Genomic DNA, 21305 nt, shown 5'->3' with positions numbered 1-21305 from the left:
TTCTGACCATAGTGCGATGAAAGACTCGAGCCTAAGGTAGTAGTTAGACAACCCTGTCACCATGATCATTATAGGGTGGGGAGTGAAGGCAAGATCACTGTTTGAGATGAGGGACAGGCCCAAGGTAAAAGTTACCCTTAAACCCAGATCTAGGATCAGTTCACTCTCCAGTATCTAGGGGGTAACTATACAGCTTGCAGAACATACCGGAGGATTCAGAGGAAGTAACAGGTTAAAGTCAAGTACATCAGAGGCACTGCAAACTCTCACCAAACTCCAAACCTGTCAGATTCCATCTCTGTACAAAACTAAGAGCTATAATAAATCTTTTAACATATATACAAACATTTACAAGGCCCCTACACATCAAAAACGAATCTGATGCAGTCAAATAGTTAAAAGTAGAATTCATGCTATGCCTGTTTAAAATCAGGACTATGTCTCACTCTGTCAATGTCCATGTGATGACGAGAGCTCGACCCCAAGGATTCCCTGGTTAAGACGACTACATTCAACATTATCAAGAGGGCCTTCAACAGCTAATCAGCATTTCAAATGTAAGAAGAGCAAAAAGGGCTAAAAAGGCTATTAAACTATTATTAAAAATGATACAAAATGTTGAGACCGAAGATTTGAGTTCTGTTCTTGGTGTTTCCTTGTTAAATGGGTATGTGTGTTTGCGTGTGTAACTTTGTTTGTATGTGAGTATATTTGTGCGTGTATGCTAAATGTACCATAAGTGTGTACCTGACTGTATGTGTGTGTGTGTGTGTGTGTGTGTGTGTGTGTGTGTGTGTTTAACCCCTGTACACAGTCTCACGGAAGCACATTTACAGAGGTTAGAGAGTGCATTTTGTTCCTCCTCTCTTCATCTCCTCTCCTCTCCTCTCCTTCTCTACTCCACTCCTTTCTGTCAAAAGAGGAGGATTATTGCTCATCAATAAGAATCAAGGAGGAGCTTCGTTTCCCTGGTATCACAACTCTCCGTGGAGGAGGTCTCTCCACCCGTGGCAGCCATTGTTGAACTCTCCCATCCATCAATGATGATGTCATCATCAGCAAGGTGGAGGTATTACTCTTCCAACGATTAGCTGTTTACCTGTGTGTGTGTGTGTGTGAGAGAGAGAGAGAGAGAGAGAGAGAGAGAGAGAGAGAGAGAGAGAGAGAGAGAGAGAGAGAGAGAGAGAGAGAGAGAGAGAGAGAGAGAGAGATGATTAGGAACATGAAAACAAAGAGTTTTGTCTCATGCAGAGTTTGCCTAACGGTGGGATTCTGAAAAGAAGGTTAGTTACTAGATGGCCGTGGTAAAATAAACATATGTATGTTTCCACAAGCTCTTTGTACACTGTCAGGGTGAGTAGTAGGATTCACCTCGACACTTCGTTTGTGAGGGAGGTTGCTGGAGAAATGTAAACACTCTCAAATGTGTAGAAGGAGCTGTGGATGCTAACCATATTTGATATTAACCATCCATAAGATCAAAGTCATAGTTCTAACCATATTTGACACTATACATTGTTATTTACAATTGCATTTTAACAAATAATGGAGTAAGACAAGTCTATATGTGTGGTAACTATTTATACTGAGGTATTTATAAGTTAAAATATATTCTTCAAGAATCAATGAAATGGCTATATACCACTCATTTAAAAGTCCAAAAATGAATGTACCAATCACAGATTGCCCCTTTACGGTTAGGGTAAGAGATTCAGATCACATTGTGCCTAGATACTTCTGTTTTCTCTAGCATGTGCTAGCATAGTGTCTCCACCAGAGGGCAGTCAGGAGCTGCCTTGCTGACTAGACACTGACAAACTGGGGAACAGACAGGACACAGAATGGGAAACAGTCTCAGAAAATCCCTAACCAATGGGCAGGAGGTAGACAGCAATAGAATGTACTAGAATGGAACTGAGCTGTCAGAATGCGGACTTATGACTGTGTATGAGAGTGTGTGAGAGAGAGAGAGAGAGTGTGTGTGTGTGTGTGTGTGTGTGTGTGTGTGTGTGTGTGTGTGTGTGTGTGTGTGCGTGCGTGCGTGTGTACGCGCGTGTGTGTGTCACGACTGAATATTCACTGGAGTAATTTCAGTAATGATAATGTAGTGTTGTTTATATGTTCCAAAGATAGACACTGTGGTGTGTGTGTTATTTTATAATTCAGTGGTAATTACAAGAACATGAACTAACTGCCTGTGTGTGTGCACGCTCAATAACATGACATTTACATTTACATTTTTGGCATTTAGCAGACGCCTTATTCCAAAGCGACTTACAATCTATACATTTGACTAAGGAAGTGAATCATCAGTTCACCAGTTCACATGAAGAGTCAGTCAAAATGAGTGAAGTGGAAAGGAGAGAAAGGAGGGAGAATAAAGAAAGTAAAGATTAGCGAGAGTGAAGAGACAACTGAGAAGGAAAGAGAGGGGATAGAGAGATAGAGGGTGGAAAAGAGTCAAATAGAGAGGAAGTTAGAGAGAAACAGAGAACAAATAAATAAAGATTGAACAAATGGAATGAAAGAAAGACAGAAAGAATGAAGAATGTCCAGAAGCTCCTCACCTCCTGCCTCCCCCTTGTGGTAGACGATGAAGACCTGTTCTCCTCCACTGAGTCTGAGTCATTCAACTCTGCGGGGGTCGTTGTTTCCATGGATACGGTCCTCTGCTCTGGGATCTGGGCGACCTGGAACCTATCAATCAAACAGATTGACACATTCAATTCAGTTCAGTCATGTTGCTTCTTGTGGATCCAAGTATTTAACACTAGAACAGCCATGGAGTGGTCATTTGACACTGTGAGTTATCTCTTTGCAGTCGATCAAATTTCAGGACCCTCCTTTCATGACTTTTCCTATATATGTGCGTTCGACCACCCAGTATTCTTACATTTTCAAAACTACATCAGGATAAGCTAGTAAAAAAGCTATTTTGCTGTTTTTCTGTGTAGGAGCCAGGCTGATTTACAAGGCGGCCAACTAGTGGTCGTTGTGTGTAAATAGCAGCTTCCCATGGTAAAGACTATGCAACGCTTGCAGGAAAAGTGCTATACAAATAAAAGTTATTATTATTATTATTATTATTATTATTATTATTATTTGACCCCGAGGCGGCTCTTACAGTAGGTAAAAAAGGCACGGCTGTTCTAGTGTTAAATCTAGGTTGTCCGTCCGTCCTCACCTCCCGACAGACAGGATGGTCAACTCTCCAGCCTTCCTGCCCCGCCCCTCCGGCCCGTCCTGCTGGCTCTGAGACACCTGGGGGGAGGTACGTGTGTGCTGGGTGTCCACACACACTCCTCCCGACAGCGGGCTTTTCTTCTGCTGCTCCTGGGTGTCCAGGGGGTTCAGGAGGATGGCCTGGGGGGGTTTGATGGGGATGTCGAAGGGGGGGAAGAGGATGGGGGGCCATTTCCGCTGGGCGCAGCGAGAGCAGCAGTAGCCGTGTCGGGGGGCGAGGCCGGAGAGACCGCTGATGGTGTGGAGGTGGGACTGGTGGGGGCACAGTCTGGGCAGGGAGCGGAATTGAGAGAGTGGAGACAGCACGGGGAACCTGGGACAGAGAGACAGACACAGGTGAGCTGGCACACACGCACACGCATGCATGCATGCACGCACACACACACACGCACACACACACACACACACACACACACACACACACATTCTCACACGTGAGCAGGTGCACACAGACAGCTCGTGGCGGTGTTGTATGTGTATGTCTGGTGTCTGTCTGGTGGGGGATTTCTACACAGCGTATCTGCCACAGCAGCGTAACCAACTGTAAACTGTGTATCGCAAAATTGCCCCGAATTAAGTCTGAATCCCCCCCCCCTAACCCCTTTAATCAAACCCCCAAACTGAGCCCTGTCCTACCAGTCTATAAAAAAGCCCAGCCCCCCCTGGTCCTGCATTGTTCCATTGTGTCAGGTAGAAAGGCTGAGCCACAGAAATGAATAACCATATGGGGCCCAGCTCTATGCAAACTGGAGTGACCTCGACAACCCCTAATGACCCCGGGCTGGGGTACAAGAGCTGGGAATTGAGAGCTTTCCAGAATGTATGTAGGCTATGTGTGTGTGTATGTGTGTGTGTGAGTGTGAGTGTGAGTGTGGGTGTGTGTGGGTGTGGGTGTGGGTGTGCGTGCGTGCGTGTGTGGGTGTGCGTGCATGCGTGTGGGTGTGTGTGTGTGTGTGAGTGGGTGTGTGTGTGTGTGTGTGTGAGTGGGTGTGTGTGTGTGTGTGTGAGTGGGTGTGTGTGTGTGTGTGTGTGTGAGTGAGTGGGTGTGGGTGTGGGTGTGGGTGTGCGTGCGTGCGTGGGTGTGCGTGCGTGTGTGTGTGTGAGTGTGTGTGTGTGTGTGTGTGTGTGTGTGTGTGTGTGAGTGTGTGTGGGTGTGTGTGTGTGTGTGGGTGTGCGTGTGTGTGTGCATTCAGAGCTTTCCGGAACATGCATGTGTATGCAGTTAGAGCTTTCCAGAAGCCCAAAGCTCCCACACTACAGCAGCTGAGCTACACTACACTGCACATCTAAGGATGTGTTGTCTATAGTGTTGGGCTATAGAGCATTCTGTCAATTCTGACCATTAAATAATTCAATCATGATTCACTTGAATACAGTGAGGCTCTTTGGGGTGAACAAGGGACGCTATGGTGTATTTGCAGCATCTGCAGTTGCAGAAAGTGCAGTATAACAAATATCAAATTCATCGGAAAATCATAGGAGAATGGATCTCCATCCGAAGTAGATGATGCGTGACAACAATGACCACCCTCCCTATGGATCTCCCTCATCAAGCTCTGTCTCCTACGGAGCCCCCCTGGGGTCACATGGATTAGAATACAATATTTTATGTGTTAATCCGCTCCCTCGGTTTAGTAATTCGTTAGGTTTAGGGTTAGTCCCTACGATTGCAAGGATTCTAACCCTAACCCTAATCCTTGCGATCGTTCTGGCTCGTAGGGCCTAACCCTAACCCTAACGAATTACTAAACCGAGGGAACGAATTACTAAACCGAGGGAACGAATTACTAAACCGAGGGAACGGATTCACACATAAAAATCATTTTTTCTACCATGTGACCCCAGGGGGGCTCCGTAGTCTCCCTCTCTCGTCAAAACTCTTTACTTTTATTATTATCTACCTATCTCGGTTGCCCTTGAAGTGCATGACTAGACTATAAGGGAGGATTTAACCTATTTTCATTGTTTTTCAGAGGATATTATGTCATGTCATTTAAACAATACTAACTTAAGGTCCGTCGGAATCCTAGTCTATTGGAGAGGGCGCTGCTAACTATTAGCCTGCGCTGCGGTTAGCTGCTAACTGTTAGCCTGCGCTGCGGTTAGCAAAGTGGAGAACGGAGTTCAATACTGGTCTGTGAAGACAACTCGGGGTAGGATGATATTTCATCTTAACATGAGAATAGGCTGAACCATACCTTTAACGTGTGTGTCTTAGTGTGTAGGTGTACATTGTATACTGTATACATTGTATACTCAGGTCTGCCGACCAAACCACCCTCAAGACCACCAGGACCAAGCTCTGGACCTGGGGTGATGGGGCCTTTTCAGCCGCAGCCCCGTCCCTCTGGAACGCCCTCCCCAACCACATCAGACAGGCCAACACCCTCCCAACATTTAAACAGGCCCTCAAAACCCACCTCTTCAAACTCGCCTTCACCAGTTAACCCTCTCCCCCTCCCCTTCACCAGTTAACCCTCTCCCCCTCCCCTTTCCATGTGTCCCCAGCACTACCTTAATTATACTTTCTTTTATTTCTTTTGTTTCTTTTTTATTACTACTCGATCTTTTCAGTTTGTAAAGCGTCTTTGAGTGTCTAGACAAGCGCTATATAAGTTTAATGTATTATTATTATTATTATTATTATTATTATTATTACTGTATATGTTTGTATGAATGAATGAATGAATGAATGAATGAATGAATGAATGAATGAATGGTCTTTATTGTCATTGATATAGTACAGGTACCATACAACGAAATTTGGGAGGGGGGGGCTCCCCTGGTGCTAGGAAAAAAAACTAAAAACAAGAAGGGAAAAGAGCTGTGTATGTGGGTCTACATTGTATGTATATGTTTGTATGTGAGTGTACAGTGTATATGTATATGTGTATGTGTGTGTATGTGTATGTGTATGTATATGTGTGTGTATGTATATGTGTGTGTATGTGTGTGTGTGTATGTGTATCTCTATGTATGTGTGTGTGTGTGTGTATCTGTATGTATGTGTATGTGTATGTATATGTGTGTGTATATGTATATGTGTGTATATGTATATGTGTGTACAGTGTGTATGTGTGTGTATGTATATGTATATGTGTGTGTATGTATATGTGTGTGTGTATGTATATGTGTGTGTATGTATGTGTATGTGTGTGTGTATGTGTATGTGTGTGTATTTGTATGTGTGTGTATGTGTATGTGTATGTGTATGTGTATGTATATGTATATGTATATGTATATGTATATGTGTGTGTGTGTATGTGTATGTAAATGTATATGTATATGTATGTGTGTGTGTATGTGTATGTAAGGGTTCTCACTTGATTGACGAGGCCTTGCTGATGGCCATCTGTTTACTCTCGTACTCCAGCAGCAGCTCCTCCAGGGCAGCAGCATTCTCTGTCACACACACACACACACACACACACACACACACACACACACACACACACACACACACACACACACACACACACACACACACATTTACTCCATTAAATGTCTTTTCATTTCCCCAGAAACAGGAGAGTATTTCATTTTAAATGCATTGATAATTATGAATGTTTCCAGGAAAGTTTTGAAATCGACCGTGAATAGTCCCTCCCTTTGCAAACCCTTGTGTTGAAAGACGATCAAACGGAATAACTGAAGTCATTTGAACTCTAGAACTCTATAATCCCAGATGGCTCAGTAGCTTCATTTCGGTAAAATGCTTTTAGGGTTGTTTTTGGCCCAGGGTAAAGAAGTGCATGCATCAGAGAGAGTAACATCATCAGTTAATCATGCCTACCTTTTTTCTCAGTGATGAGGCGTACTAGAACACTGATGGTATCTTCATTGGGGTCATCTACTATATAGGGACAACCGTTACCTACAGAGGGAGAGAGAAAGTGAGAGGACGGCATTAAGTGTTTTGCTCAGAAACACAACAGCAGTGTGTGGCCAGTTCATCTCCTACCAGACCTGGGATCTGAACTGCCTGTCTCACCTCTAGGCCTCGTGTTACTATCCCATTACTCAGGGTTGAAGTGAAAGACTATTTAAAACTTAAAGTGGCAGATTGAGACTCAACTTGGTTCACAAATAAGGAGAGTATTAGGAATCTGGGAAACCGTTTTTTTCAAGTAAACTTTTGCCCTGAAAGAAGGAACCTAAGTAAAAGCCTGTTTGCCTACAAACAGAGGAGAAGAAGGCCCAATCCTATTTTCCGTTTTGCGCGTTCACGTGTAGGGTAGGGGTGTCCCAATTCTTGTTTTCATTTAGGGTAGACCTGAGCCGTAGGGCGATTCATGGCTCCGTTTGGAGGTTTTTCATGACCAGACTACGTTGGGAGCCATGGCCCTACCTCCCAGGATGCATTGCGAATCGTCTACAGAAATCTGATTCCGCTCTAGGCAATGCGGAAGACACTCACAAATGTCATTACTTTTTCTGTAATTACTTGTTAATAAAGGTTAGAAAGATTATGATGACCATATTATTATCTTAGTTTAATGTCATTTCATTGTATTATAGACCTTTTCTTTATAACAAGCATAACAAAAAAACGCTATTATGCCGATGTGCTGTGCCTACGCTTACAAGTCCCAACATAGAAATATACCGTTCCCAAGTCCAGCGCGTTTAACTTCCAAGGGTTTTGGTGCTCAGCAGTAGAGGACAGTAATAGCAAAACTATTACCTGGGCACTTCCATTAGACTACCCAAAGCAAGAGACCGGAGCACTCATATCTGCACGTTTGTGACAGTCACCCTGTTGCTCTGCAGCAAACGTGGAGATTGTATGAGCGCCCCGGCGTCCCGACGTCCCGAGCAGTCCAATGGAAGCGCACAGCCAACAGCCTCCCCATAGAAATACATCATGTCATCACCACAGCCTCCCCATAGAAATACACCATGCCATCACCACAGCCTTCCCATAGAAATACACCATGCCATCACCACAGCCTCCCCATAGAAATACATCATGTCATCACCACAGCTCCCCATAGAAATACATCATGTCATCACCACAACCTCCCCATAGAAATACACCATGCCATCACCACAGCCTTCCCATAGAAATACACCATGTCATCACCACAGCCTTCCCATAGAAATACACCATGCCATCGGAGCGCGATTCACATTTCCGCTCCAGAACAAGATGTACAATCCTGTTTATTTAGAAATAAATTCTTACCTGTGGAGTTTGACAGTGGATGATGGTAGACATATTTAATTTAAAGTTATCTATCTAACATTAGGCTGATTTGTGCATGATAGTTGCACGTTTTGACCTATTTCCATGTCGCATTTTCCCCCCTTTGATGGCATATGTTGCTATAGCTGTGGCACTTGGCACAACCAAAACACGCAATCTAATCCGAGCAGTTGTTATTATGTAATATTATTGATGGGTGTGGAGAGCAGTGAGCAGGAGACTGGATGTGAGCAGTGAGCGACACCAGACTCATGATAGCAGTGATGGGTTATATCATGTAGCTGACTAACGCCGTGGCCAGCGGCTGTTTCTCCAGCGTTCCTGTCACATCAGATTTCGGAACGCCATAAAAATAAATCTGCGCTCTGTGTCTAACGTTATCTATCTAACGTCTTAAGGCTGATCTGTGCATGATTGCATTTCCCCCCTTTGATGGCATATGACACTATAGCTGTGGTACTTATTAAACCAAAACTGTGCTCCGTGTCTACTAACATTATCTATCTAGCGTTACATATTCTAAGGCTGATTTGTGCATGATAGTCATGCATTTTGACACATTTCCATGTCGTATTTCCCCCCCTTTGATGGCATATGACGCCCGAAACTTAACTTAAGTTCAGCCGCGAAGTTGTTGCACTGTTGTCCTATATCAGTGCAGACTGGCAGGGTATGAACACGGGTTGCTAGCCTACAGAACACCGTTATTCTGTCAGGTCTGATAATAAAGCACTGTTCTTTTTAATTTGATGACTTGTTTGATCGATTGATAGCATCAAACTTAAGTTGTGAATGAATCGCGAGCGTAAATGCTTGTTCTCACCCCCCCCTCCCCCTCCCCCCCCCTCCCTCTCATCTGATAAGACTGAGGGCCCATGTATGAGTGCAGATAGCAGTGAATAGAGGTTACCATGGTGACTGCCACCATACCATATTTAACAGAGGCAGGCAGATGAGGGGCACTCGAATAGCTCAGTCAGCTGCACGCTCCAATCAGTGCTCTGAAAGCCCACATGCTGGCATGCACACAAACATGCTCACACACACACACACACACACTCACACACACACGCTCTGTCTCCACGGTGACAATTGGGGACAATGCTATCTCTGCGGCCTTACGACCTATCTCTGTGAGACTGATTCCAGAGGCAACTGCTGCCTCACACATACACGGCTCCCAAGCCCCAAACTGACCCCAGATCCCCACTCTAAATGAGATAACTGTAGGCTAACTTCTGACCATCATATATCCTCTTTTACTTTTCCATTGAAAAGGCACTGATGGCTAACAAATACAGAACCTCTCCTCTTTAGCGTCACCATGCTAACATACAATACATGCTAACATGCAATGCACCATGCTAACATCCAGCCTAACATCCAGCCTGCCTAGCCTAGCCTAGCCTTGTATAGGCCGTAGGTATAGCCTCACGAGTGTTTCCCTAGAGTACAGGTTAAAAGAAAAGTGAGGTTTGTCTCTATCCCAGCCCAGGATTAGTCCACACGGACAGAAAACAGCACAGAAACATTTATGTGAGAGAGAGAGAGAGAGAGAGAGAGAGAGAGAGAGAGAGAGAGAGAGAGAGAGAGAGAGGGAGAGAGTATTCCTGTTATGACTTCCAGCTGTGGTAATGTTGATGGAGAGAGGGGAAGGTGGCCCCCCAGAGAGGGGGGCGGTTGCAGGAAAGCAAACAGGAAATGATCAATTTCAATTCCACCCCTCTGCACTACTGCTATCTGCCATCTTCCACCTTTTCTGTTCCTCGACAATATCACTCTTTCTCTTCTTATCCTGACCCTGAACACCGGTGTCCCACAGGGCTGTGTGCTGAGCCCTCTCCTCTTCTCCCTCTTCACCCACGACTGCGTGCCTGTGCAAGGCTCTAACACCATCATCAACTTTCGCAGACGACAACACGTTGGTAGGTTCTGATACGTGACAGCGATGTTGGGAGGAGGTGCAGCTCCTGGCGTTGTGGTGTGCCAACAACAACCTGGCCCTCAACATCAAGAAGACCAAGGAGGGGGGTGCTTGGTGGTGTAACGCACTAAGGGTCGACCGTGTAACAGCAGGGTTCCTGGTTCGATTCCGGCCGCGGACATATCCTGCATGTCATCCCTTCTCTCTCTCTCTCTCTCTCTCTCTCTCTCTCTCACCAATCCTTCCTGTCAAATCTCTACTGTCTCTATCGCAATAAAAATAACAAATATTAGTGGGACTGCCCCACTCAGAAAAAGGAACCTCGTTGTGGACCACAGGAAAGCTAAGGGCTGCGAACACACCCCCAATCTATCAGTGGGATGGAGGTGGAGCGTGTCTCCAACTTCAAGGTCCTGGATGTCCACCTCGGAAGACCTCTCTTGGACCCTCAAAATCCTCGACCCCTGGTCAAAAAGGCGCAGCATACTTGACTTTACATACTATACTTCCTGAGGAGACTGAAGAAAGCCCATCTGTCTCCTAGGATTCCGGTCAACTTCTACCGGCGCGCCATCGAGAGCGTCCTGACCAAACTGCATCCCAGTGTGGTGCGGCGGCGGCTCTGTCTCCGACTGGAAGGTGACCTGCAACGGGTGTGTGTCCACTGACTCTTAGCTGCTCTAAGCCTGGCAAGCAAGTGTTGAAAACCGCCCAGCGCATCACCTGTGCCCAACTCCCTGCCATCGAGGGCCTCCAGGAAAGTCGGTGTCTGCGGAGGGCGCGAGGCATCATTGGAGACACCTCTCACCCCAGTCACAGTCTGTTTGCCCTCCGACCCTCCAACAAGCGGTACAGGATCCTCAGTAACCCGCACCAGCAGGCTCAAGAACAGCTTCTTCCATACAGATGTCACTCTGCTGAACAACCCCCCCCCCCTCCTTCTCCCAACAAGAGGAACATTGACTCCCAGTATCAGTGTTGTACCCTCACCCATACCTCTACTGGCTGCTCACTCAGGACTTCAATTTAGCTTTTTCACTACTGCTTGTTTGTACGTACCATATTTATTAGATTGGTCTCTAATTATACATCTTACATGTATGTAACATACCTCAAGACCTATTGCCCTTGTTCTGTACATATCATGCTTATGTATTTATCCTCGCTGTAATACCTTATACTGTAATAACATGCACTGTCTACCACCATCACTGTCTATCATGTCTTTTGCAACTTGTCACTATTTGCACGATCTGGTTAGATGCCAAACGACATTTCGTTGTCTCAGTACTCTAATCTAATCTAATCTACTCTTTCCCTTCCTCTCTTTCTCTACCATACAGTACCAGTCAAAAAATTGGACACACTTTCCCATTCAATTGAATGGGCAAGTGTCTGGTACTGTAGTTTTACCATCAACCTCAGTTGACCTCAGTTGACACTGTCTGTCTCTGTCCTGCTTTCTCCTCTTCCCCAACTCCACCCTGTCAGCCCCTTTTCTGCACTACTGCAGCAGCCATGTCAACTCTGTATACTACCCTAGCCCCCAAAGACCAGAGAGAAAGTGAAGGGGGGGGGGAGAGAAGGGAGGGGGCAAGGTGTGCCAGTGGCATAGGAACATTACAGTTTTCTGCCACTTGTGTAGAGGAAAAGAAAGGAGAGGAGACTAGACGAGAGAAAAAGAGAGTATAGGAGAGGGAAGGGAGAGAAAAGAAGAGAAGAGGAGAGGAGACATGATTGAATAATTGATCTGGGAAAGGAGAGATGGATGGATAGCGTCAGGTTCCCCGAAGAGAGGGAGGCGGTGTGGGTAGGAGGGGAAAAGGAGAGGAGGGATGCATGAATGGAGGGAGGGAGTTTCTCTCTGGGGAAGGGGGCAGCTAAGGTTTCAGAACACTGTGACATAACACCTGACAGAGAGAGAACACCATCTGAATTAGTCTTTTAAAGAATCCAAGCCCAAATACAAACGGACAGTGTAACCCGATACTAACTGATACTCGTCGCCATCACAGCTCACAGTGTTCATGTGATCGTCATTCATTAAAACATAAAAGTGTGCCTAAAATCAAGCCCCCCACAAACATTCCAATCCAAATCATGTGGGAGGGGGTCCTGTTCCAAGTGGATCTGTGTGACAGAGCTAAGATTGGGCCACATGAACAGGTGTCCTAAAGAGTTGCCTGTGCAGAAAGGTCAGGTCAGCTGTAGTGGCAGCTGGATCGTTAGGCACACACAGAGGCTGGTTAGCTCTGGACAGGCCCAGGCTTACATGTCATTCAACATGTTTAAAGACTGGGTTGAACAGATAACCATGTTAGGCTATTTTCCCAGTCAAGCCAGCCTGTCTAATTCTACCTCTTTGATGGAGGGGAAGAAAAAGACAATACACATGAACAATAGCCGGGGTATCACATATCACCCCCATGCTGAGAACCTGGTCCTCTTGGCAACAGGAGAGCATAGAAACATATCATATACTGTATGACTATATATATATATATATATGTATAACTATAGGGGAGGCCAGGTCTGGTTGTCATAATTCATACTTTTTCCCATGTTTTATGCATTTCAACATTTTTCAATCCAATGTGACAAGCAACCCCCCTCAAAAGTCTATTGACCAACCAGCCCCAACCAGATATTTGTGCTGGTAAATAGGATGCTCCTGTCGATATCCAAATATAACATATATATATATATATATATATATATATATATATATATATATATATATATATATATATATGTTACGGTACATGTGGGAATACGGTACATGTGGGAAAACTAGGGTTAGGGTTAGGGTTAGACATGCCAGCATGTACCAAGCATATACCAAGTCACCCTAGCACCTAACCCTAACCCTAGTTATGTACCATAACATATATATATATATATATATATATATATACACATACACATCAAAAACCTTTGTTTTCCAAGGAGGAAAATGATACAATAGGATATATGTTATATATATATATACAGTATATCCTATGAATATACTGTATATATATATATATAACATAATCCTATTGTATCATTTTCCTCCTTTTATCAACATCCAACAAATGTTTTTGATGGAGAGCAAGCCATACAAACGTTGTTCTTATGTGTAGTTCCATCCATTTGAGCACTATGACAACCAACCAACAGCCTTTCCACAGTGGGGCATGTTACGCCATGTGTACCAGTGTGTGCCACAGTCCCTCCCAGTCTTCCACGGTGCTTACCTCATTAAATAACTGCCTAATCGGTGCTTCAAACGCCAAACGGCCAAACTGCCAAAAACTGCTTAAGTTAACAGACATGTTTTGCTAGTGTCTCTGATTTGACTACCTTATGAACTGCAGAATATAAACAACAGCTATCCTACAGGGCGGGACTAGAAAGCCCAGATGTGGAACTTCAAACAGGGCTTGTTCACTAGAAGCAGCCGGTCATTCAGCACCAGCTGGCCGCTAGTAAGCCTTGGTGCACACTGGCACCGCTGTCCACACGCCGCTGCCGGGACTTCAAACCCAGTCTAAGCCTTGGTGCACACTGGCACCGCTGTCCACACGCCGCTGCCGGGACTTCAAACCCAGTCTAAGCCTTGGTGCACACTGGCACCGCTGTCCACACGCCGCTGCCGGGACTTCAAACCCAGTCTAAGCCTTGGTGCACACTGGCACCGCTGTCCACACGCCGCTGCCGGGACGTCAAACCCAGTCTAAGCCTTGGTGCACACTGGCACCGCTGTCCACACGCCGCTGCCGGGACTTCAAACCCAGTCTAAGCCTTGGTGCACACTGGCACCGCTGTCCACACGCCTTGGTGCACACTGGCACCGCTGTCCACACGCCGCTGCCGGGACTTCAAACCCAGTCTAAGCCTTGGTGCACACTGGCACCGCTGTCCACACGCCGCTGCCGGGACGTCAAACCCAGTCTAAGCCTTGGTGCACACTGGCACCGCTGTCCACCGCCGCTGCCGGGACTTCAAACCCAGTCTAAGCCTTGGTGCACACTGGCACCGCTGTCCACACGCCGCTGCCGGGACTTCAAACCCAGTCTCCTCTACACCCACCTCCTCCTCCTCCTCCTCTATACCACCACCACCAGCTCCTCCTCCTCCTCTGGACGTCAAACCCAGTCTCCTCTACACCCACCTCCTCCTCCTCCTCCTCCTCCTCTATACCACCACCACCAGCTCCTCCTCCTCCTCTGGACTTCAAACCCAGTCTCCTCTACACCCACCTCCTCCTCCTCCTCCTCCTCCTCTATACCACCACCACCAGCTCCTCCTCCTCCTCTGGACGTCAGACCCAGTCTCCTCTACACCCACCTCCTCCTCCTCCTCCTCCTCTATACCACCACCACCAGCTCCTCCTCCTCCTCTGGACTTCAAACCCAGTCTCCTCTACACCCACCTCCTCCTCCTCCTCCTCCTCCTCCTCTATACCACCACCACCAGCTCCTCCTCCTCCTCTGGACTTCAAACCCAGTCTCCTCTACACCCACCTCCTCCTCCTCCTCCTCCTCCTCTATACCACCACCACCTCCTCCTCCTCCTCCTCCTCTATACCACCACCACCAGCTCCTCCTCCTCCTCTGGACGTCAAACCCAGTCTCCTCTACACCCACCTCCTCCTCCTCCTCCTCTATACCACCACCACCAGCTCCTCCTCCTCCTCCTCCTCTGGACGTCAAACCCAGTCTCCTCTACACACACCTCCTCCTCCTCCTCCTCTATACCACCACCACCACCTCCTCCTCCTCCTCTGGACGTCAAACCCAGTCTCCTCTACACCCACCTCCTCCTCCTCCTCCTCTATACCACCACCACCACCTCCTCCTCCTCCTCTGGACGTCAAACCCAGTCTCCTCTACACCCACCTCCTCCTCCTCCTCCTCTATACCACCACCACCAGCTCCTCCTCCTCCTCTGGACGTCAAACCCAGTCTCCTCTACACCCACCTCCTCCTCCTCCTCCTCTATACCACCACCACCAGCTCCTCCTCCTCCTCTGGACGTCAGACCCAGTCTCCTCTACACCCACCTCCTCCTCCTCCTCCTCTATACCACCACCACCAGCTCCTCCTCCTCCTCTGGACTTCAAACCCAGTCTCCTCTACACCCACCTCCTCCTCCTCCTCCTCCTCTATACCACCACCACCAGCTCCTCCTCCTCCTCTGGACGTCAAACCCAGTCTCCTCTACACCCACCTCCTCCTCCTCCTCCTCTATACCACCACCACCAGCTCCTCCTCCTCCTCTGGACGTCAAACCCAGTCTCCTCTACACCCACAGCACAAAGGAGGGAAGAACAACAATTCCTATTTTCCTCCAAATCCTCCCATAGGGTCAGGTGACACCATGGGTGTGCCCCATAGACAGTGGGTACGGCGATGGGAACTCTTTACACAACGCCCACACACACACACACACACACACAGACACACACACACACACACACACACACACACACACACACAGACACACACACACACACAAACTGTGATGATACCGTGGGTGCGCCTGTGGGAACTCTTTAAAAAAAGAAAAAGAGCGCGCTTCGTAACAGAATACACGGACACACTCTGACAAGGTCAAAGGTCAAAAGGCCAGATAAAACACATTCCATATTCCTGTGCGTGTGTGTGTGTGCGTGTGAAGTGCGTATGCGAGTATTCGTTCTCTCTCTCTCACCCTCTTTCTGAGGCGTGGTGTTCTCCTCGTCCCCTCCCTCTTTCTCTGCCGTGCAGCGGTATCCTTTCTTTTTCAGGATGTTGCAGATGAGTATCCCTAGTAGTCCCATCACACAGAATATTGGCACCAGAGCGAACACAGCGTACTCGGCACTCTTCTCCTCCGCGCTACGGACCGCCGTTCCGTTGACCGGACCGCCCGCGCCGCTCGCCGGACCCTTCCCCACGGTACGGACCGTACGGCTGTGAGGAGAACCAGCAGGGGGGCCTGGGGGCAGGGAGAGAGAGAGGAGGTGGAGAGAGAGAGGAGGTGGAGAGAGAGAGGAGGTGGAGAGAGAGGAGGTGGAGAGAGAGAGGAGGTGGAGAGAGAGGAGGTGGAGAGAGAGAGGAGGTGGAGAGAGAGAGGAGGGGGAGAGAGAGAGGAGGTGGAGAGAGAGGAGGTGGAGAGAGAGGAAGAAGAGTTGAGTTAGAAGGGTGTAAGGGGGAAAGGGAGGAGAGAGAAGTAGAGCGAGGGAGAAAGAGGGAAAGTCATCTAACGACCTGGAGAGATATTCGAGCAATGCCGAGCAAAAGTATTCACAGTGGTAGAAACACACTGTTACATCTCACACATGGACACGCACGCGCATGCGCGCGCACACACACACACACACACACACACACACACACACACACACACACACATACCCCTCAAACAGGGATTCAGGGTGGAGGGTTTTCGCTTGGTAGTTGGGTGGAACCTGCAAACAGAAAAAGACTCATATCAAAACAACAACACATCCATGTATACACACACACTCATATCATATCCATGTAAACACACAGACTCATAGATATTTCAGCCTTAAGACAGTAACGTTCTAACGATCTAATGTTCTGTCTCTACCACTTGTAAACCCTGAGGTACAGTTCACATGGACAGGGAAGTGCATTAGTTATTCTGTTGTTGTTTACTTGTTAAATAGTCAGGATCTTATTCCCCACTTATATATATAATACAGTTTATAATAGTATATGTTATTATATAATACAGTTTATAATAGTAGATGTTATTATATAATACAGTTTATAATAGTATATGTTATTATATAATACAGTTTATAATAGTATATGTTATTATATAATACAGTTTATAATAGTAGATGTTATTATATAATACAGTTTATAATAGTAGATGTTATTATATAATACAGTTTATAATAGTAGATGTTATTATATAATACAGTTTATAATAGAATATGTTATTATATTCTGTGTTTTTCGACGGTATGGAAGAAACTTCCCTTGTCCTCTTGTCTGTCTTAACATAACAAATAGAAAGATTGATAGAAAGACAGACGGACGGACGGACGGACAGACAAGTCAGTAGCAGCCCACACACAGAGACAGACAAACGGACGGAGACACAGAATGAGTCCCTACCCAGGCAGACAGTCCCCGCAGACGGTGTCTGAGTGTGAGGTGCCGGAGGTCACGACCTGCTGGTTGAGGGCCCTGCAGGAGGAGTGCAGGCGGCACGGCTCGGAGTCAAACGCGTCTGAATACGCCCCCGCTGGACACGACCGGCACTGCACCGCCTCGTCTGGACCCTCCACCTGCCCGCAAGCCTGGCATGGGAAAAGATGTCCCCGAACTCAGTCAGAAAAGATGTCCCCGAACTCAGTCAGAAAAGATGTCCCCGAACTCAGTCAGAAAAGATGTCCCCAAATATACTGAATGTACATGTTTAATAATAATAATAAGAAGAAGAAGAACACTTTTTATATGTATAGCACTTTTCCTGCAAACGTTGCAGCTCAAAGTTCTCCAATCATTATTTAACCATCATTTAATTATTTAGTCATTTAAAGGCGATATTAAAAAGTCTTGACTTGAACACATTTGCTGAGGTTGCATCCCTAATGTAAACTGGCAGTGCATTCCACAATTTTTGCATTAGTGCATAATGTATGTTGTTCTATATTATGATGAATGCATCTAAAATAAGAAACAACGTGAGAAGCTGTGAGGCAGGACCAGACATGAAGGAAAACTCTGCAATGAGTCATAGAACTGTTTTCAATCACATTTCAGAGTTAAAATACATACGCCTATTCTTACTCCTTACTTTCACACTAGACTACTTACAAAAATACACTGTATGAGCATTGGCATATCTCTAAATCAACTGAAATACATACAGTACCCTGAATATGGGAAGACATACATGTCATATTGGTTTTGTTGACTTTTCACCCATTTTGTTTCTGAAGTCTATTACAGTGTGCCAGGACTAAATCCCCATTATTCTGGCACAGCAGCAGAATATCTGAAAGACCTTTTGCTATCAGCCCAATAGAGCTCTCAGGTCTTCTGCTAGCATATCAGCCCAATAGAGCTCTCAGGTCTTCTGCTAGCATATCAGCCCAATAGAGCTCTCAGGTCTTCTGCTAGCATATCAGCCCAATAGAGCTCTCAGGTCTTCTGCTAGCATATCAGCCCAATAGAGCTCTCAGGTCTTCTGACGCTGGTTTTCTCTGTGTACCACATGTACAAAAGAAGAGATTTGGTGAGGCTGCGTTCTCATTTTAAGCACCCAAATTGTGGAATGCACTGCCAGTTTACATTAGGGATGCAACCTCAGCACATTATGTTCAAGTCAAGACTAAAAACCCATCTTTTTAATATTGCCTTTAAATGGCTAAATAATTAAAAGATGATTATATAATGATTGAAGCACTTTGAGCTGCAACGTTTACAGGAAAAGCGCTATACAAATAAAGTTATTATTATTATCATGATTAGCCATTATTGAATTGAATGTCACAAAAGTATGATAGTACTACGCTTTGGGGATGAATGGAGAAGTGATTTGGGCGTCTAGTTGAAGTTGGGTTCTTTCTCACCTTCATGGGCTCCTGACCAGTGGGGCATTCCAGACACACACACCCCTCCCCCCACCGACACTGCACGGCTACAGTCCCCCCGGAGCCAAAAACCTGCAACACACACAGCTACCGTCAAGTAAAAGGCACACACACACACAGACGCAGACGCAGACGCAGACGCACACGCACACGCAGACGCAGACGCACACACACACACACACACACACACACACACACACACACACACACACACACACACATACCGTGAGAAGGACAAGAGCTGAGCAGTAAAGGTGGTTCCTCATCTTCTTCCAGATATTCTTCTATGAACATATGACCTGGAACACAGGGGGAGAAGAGATCTGATTAATTAGGACTCCCATTAGCTGAGGCAAAGCATCAGAGTGAGAGAGAGAGAGAGAGAGACAGAGAAAGAGAGAAAGAGAGAGAGAGAGACAGAGAGAGAGAGAAAGAGACCGACAGAGACAGAGAGTGAGAGACAGAGACAGAGAGAGATACAGAGACAGAGAGAGAGACAGAGTGAGAGAGAGAGAGAGAGAGAGACAGAGACAGAGAGAGAGACAGACAGACAGAGACAGACAGAGACAGAGAGTGAGAGAGAGTGAGAGAGAGACAAAGACACAGAGAGAGACAGACAGAGAAAGACACAGAGAGAGACAGAGACAGAGAGAGAGAGACAGAGAGAGAGATGAGAGATATGCTCCACTTATTACAGTTACTTCAGAATGATTCTCACCACAACTAGCAACATGACACACACCTGAGTGACACAGAGGATGTGACTGTAAATAGCATTTAGAGTGAATTAGCCTCACTTAGCTTAGCTTAGAGCAGCTAAGAGTCAATGGACACACAAGCCTACGAGTGACAAACAGGGTATTTTTGGGTGTGACACACACACACGACACACACACACACGACACACACACACACACACACACGACACACACGACACACACGACACACACACACACGACACACACGACACACACACACACACACACACACCCACATGACACATACGAGACACACGACACACACACACACGACACATAGGAGACACACACACACACACCACAGAGTTAGGGGTTTCAGTGACACAGTTCCTATCGAACCAGGTCACAGCCGGCAGGTGGGCAGACTGGGCACACACGCACACACACACCCAACACACACACACACACACGCACACACACACCCAACACACACACACCCAACACACACACACACACGCGCACGCACACACACACACCCAACACACACACCCAACACACGCACACACACACACACACACACACACGCACACACACACAGGCAAAAACAGAACGGTGGCACCATGCTGGTCATGTTGACTTTACAGTAGACAAGAGAGGACTACTATAAGAGATGTACTAGATAGGACTACTATAAGAGAGGTACTAGATAGGACTACTATAAGAGATGTACTAGATAGGACTACTATAAGAGAGGTACTAGATAGGACTAGATAGGTACTAGATAGGACTACTATAAGAGATGTACTAGATAGGACTACTATAAGAGAGGTACTAGATAGGACTAGATAGGTACTAGATAGGACTACTATAAGAGATGTACTAGATAGGACTACTATAAGAGATGTACTAGATAGGACTACTATAAGAGATGTACTAGATAGGACTACTATAAGAGATGTACTAGATAGGACTACTATAAGAGAGGTACTAGATAGGACTACTATAAGAGATGTACTAGATAGGACTACTATAAGAGAGGTACTAGATAGGACTAGATAGGTACTAGATAGGACTACTATAAGAGATGTACTAGATAGGACTACTATAAGAGAGGTACTAGATAGGACTAGATAGGTACTAGATAGGACTACTATAAGAGATGTACTAGATAGGACTACTATAAGAGATGTACTAGATAGGACTACTATAAGAGATGTACTAGATAGGACTACTATAAGAGATGTACTAGATAGGACTACCGTATTTTCCGGACTATAAGTCGCACTTTTTTTCATAGTTTGGCTGGTCCTGCGACTTATAGTCAGGTGCGACTTATATATCAATATATATAGAATTTCATACTGACAGACATGAACCAAGGAGTAAACATTACCGTCTACAGCCGACAGAGGGCGCTCTGGGCCGCTCTGGGCTTGTGACAACTATATGCTGCTCCTATACCACTGAAGAAATGAAGCTTGTTGAAGCTAAGCAAACGGTAGCTTGGTGAACTTGCTTACTGGTAACTTGCTTGTTGGACTCGCTGGCTTGTTATGTTCATTTAGCCTATTCAGCTTCCCAGGTATGTTCTTTATGCTATTGTGTAGCTGAATAACTGTTAATGTGTTACGTTAA

At 46.1% G+C, this 21305-nt stretch overlaps 1 protein-coding gene across 1 annotated transcript; it reads right to left on the bottom strand.

Moving 5' to 3' along the window:
* Window positions 1-1803: 1803 nt before the first annotated feature.
* Window positions 1804-19238, bottom strand: LOC308175413 (tumor necrosis factor receptor superfamily member 19L-like; the record flags this gene model as incomplete). Its single annotated transcript, XM_080551081.1, has 10 exons — window positions 1804-1818; window positions 2568-2697; window positions 3185-3556; window positions 6567-6645; window positions 7037-7117; window positions 16068-16334; window positions 16754-16806; window positions 17489-17673; window positions 18952-19044; window positions 19197-19238. The coding sequence occupies 10 exons, from the start codon at window positions 19236-19238 to the stop codon at window positions 1804-1806; spliced, it is 1317 nt and encodes a 438-aa protein (XP_080407207.1).
* Between the last annotated feature and the right edge of the window lie 2067 nt (window positions 19239-21305).

This window comes from Nansenia antarctica (assembly GCF_963989245.1).
Source record: "Nansenia antarctica genome assembly, contig: SCAFFOLD_236, whole genome shotgun sequence".
NCBI lineage: Eukaryota > Metazoa > Chordata > Actinopteri > Argentiniformes > Microstomatidae > Nansenia > Nansenia antarctica.
Note: the sequence above shows the minus strand (reverse complement) of the source record. Positions and strands in the feature narration are given on the sequence as shown.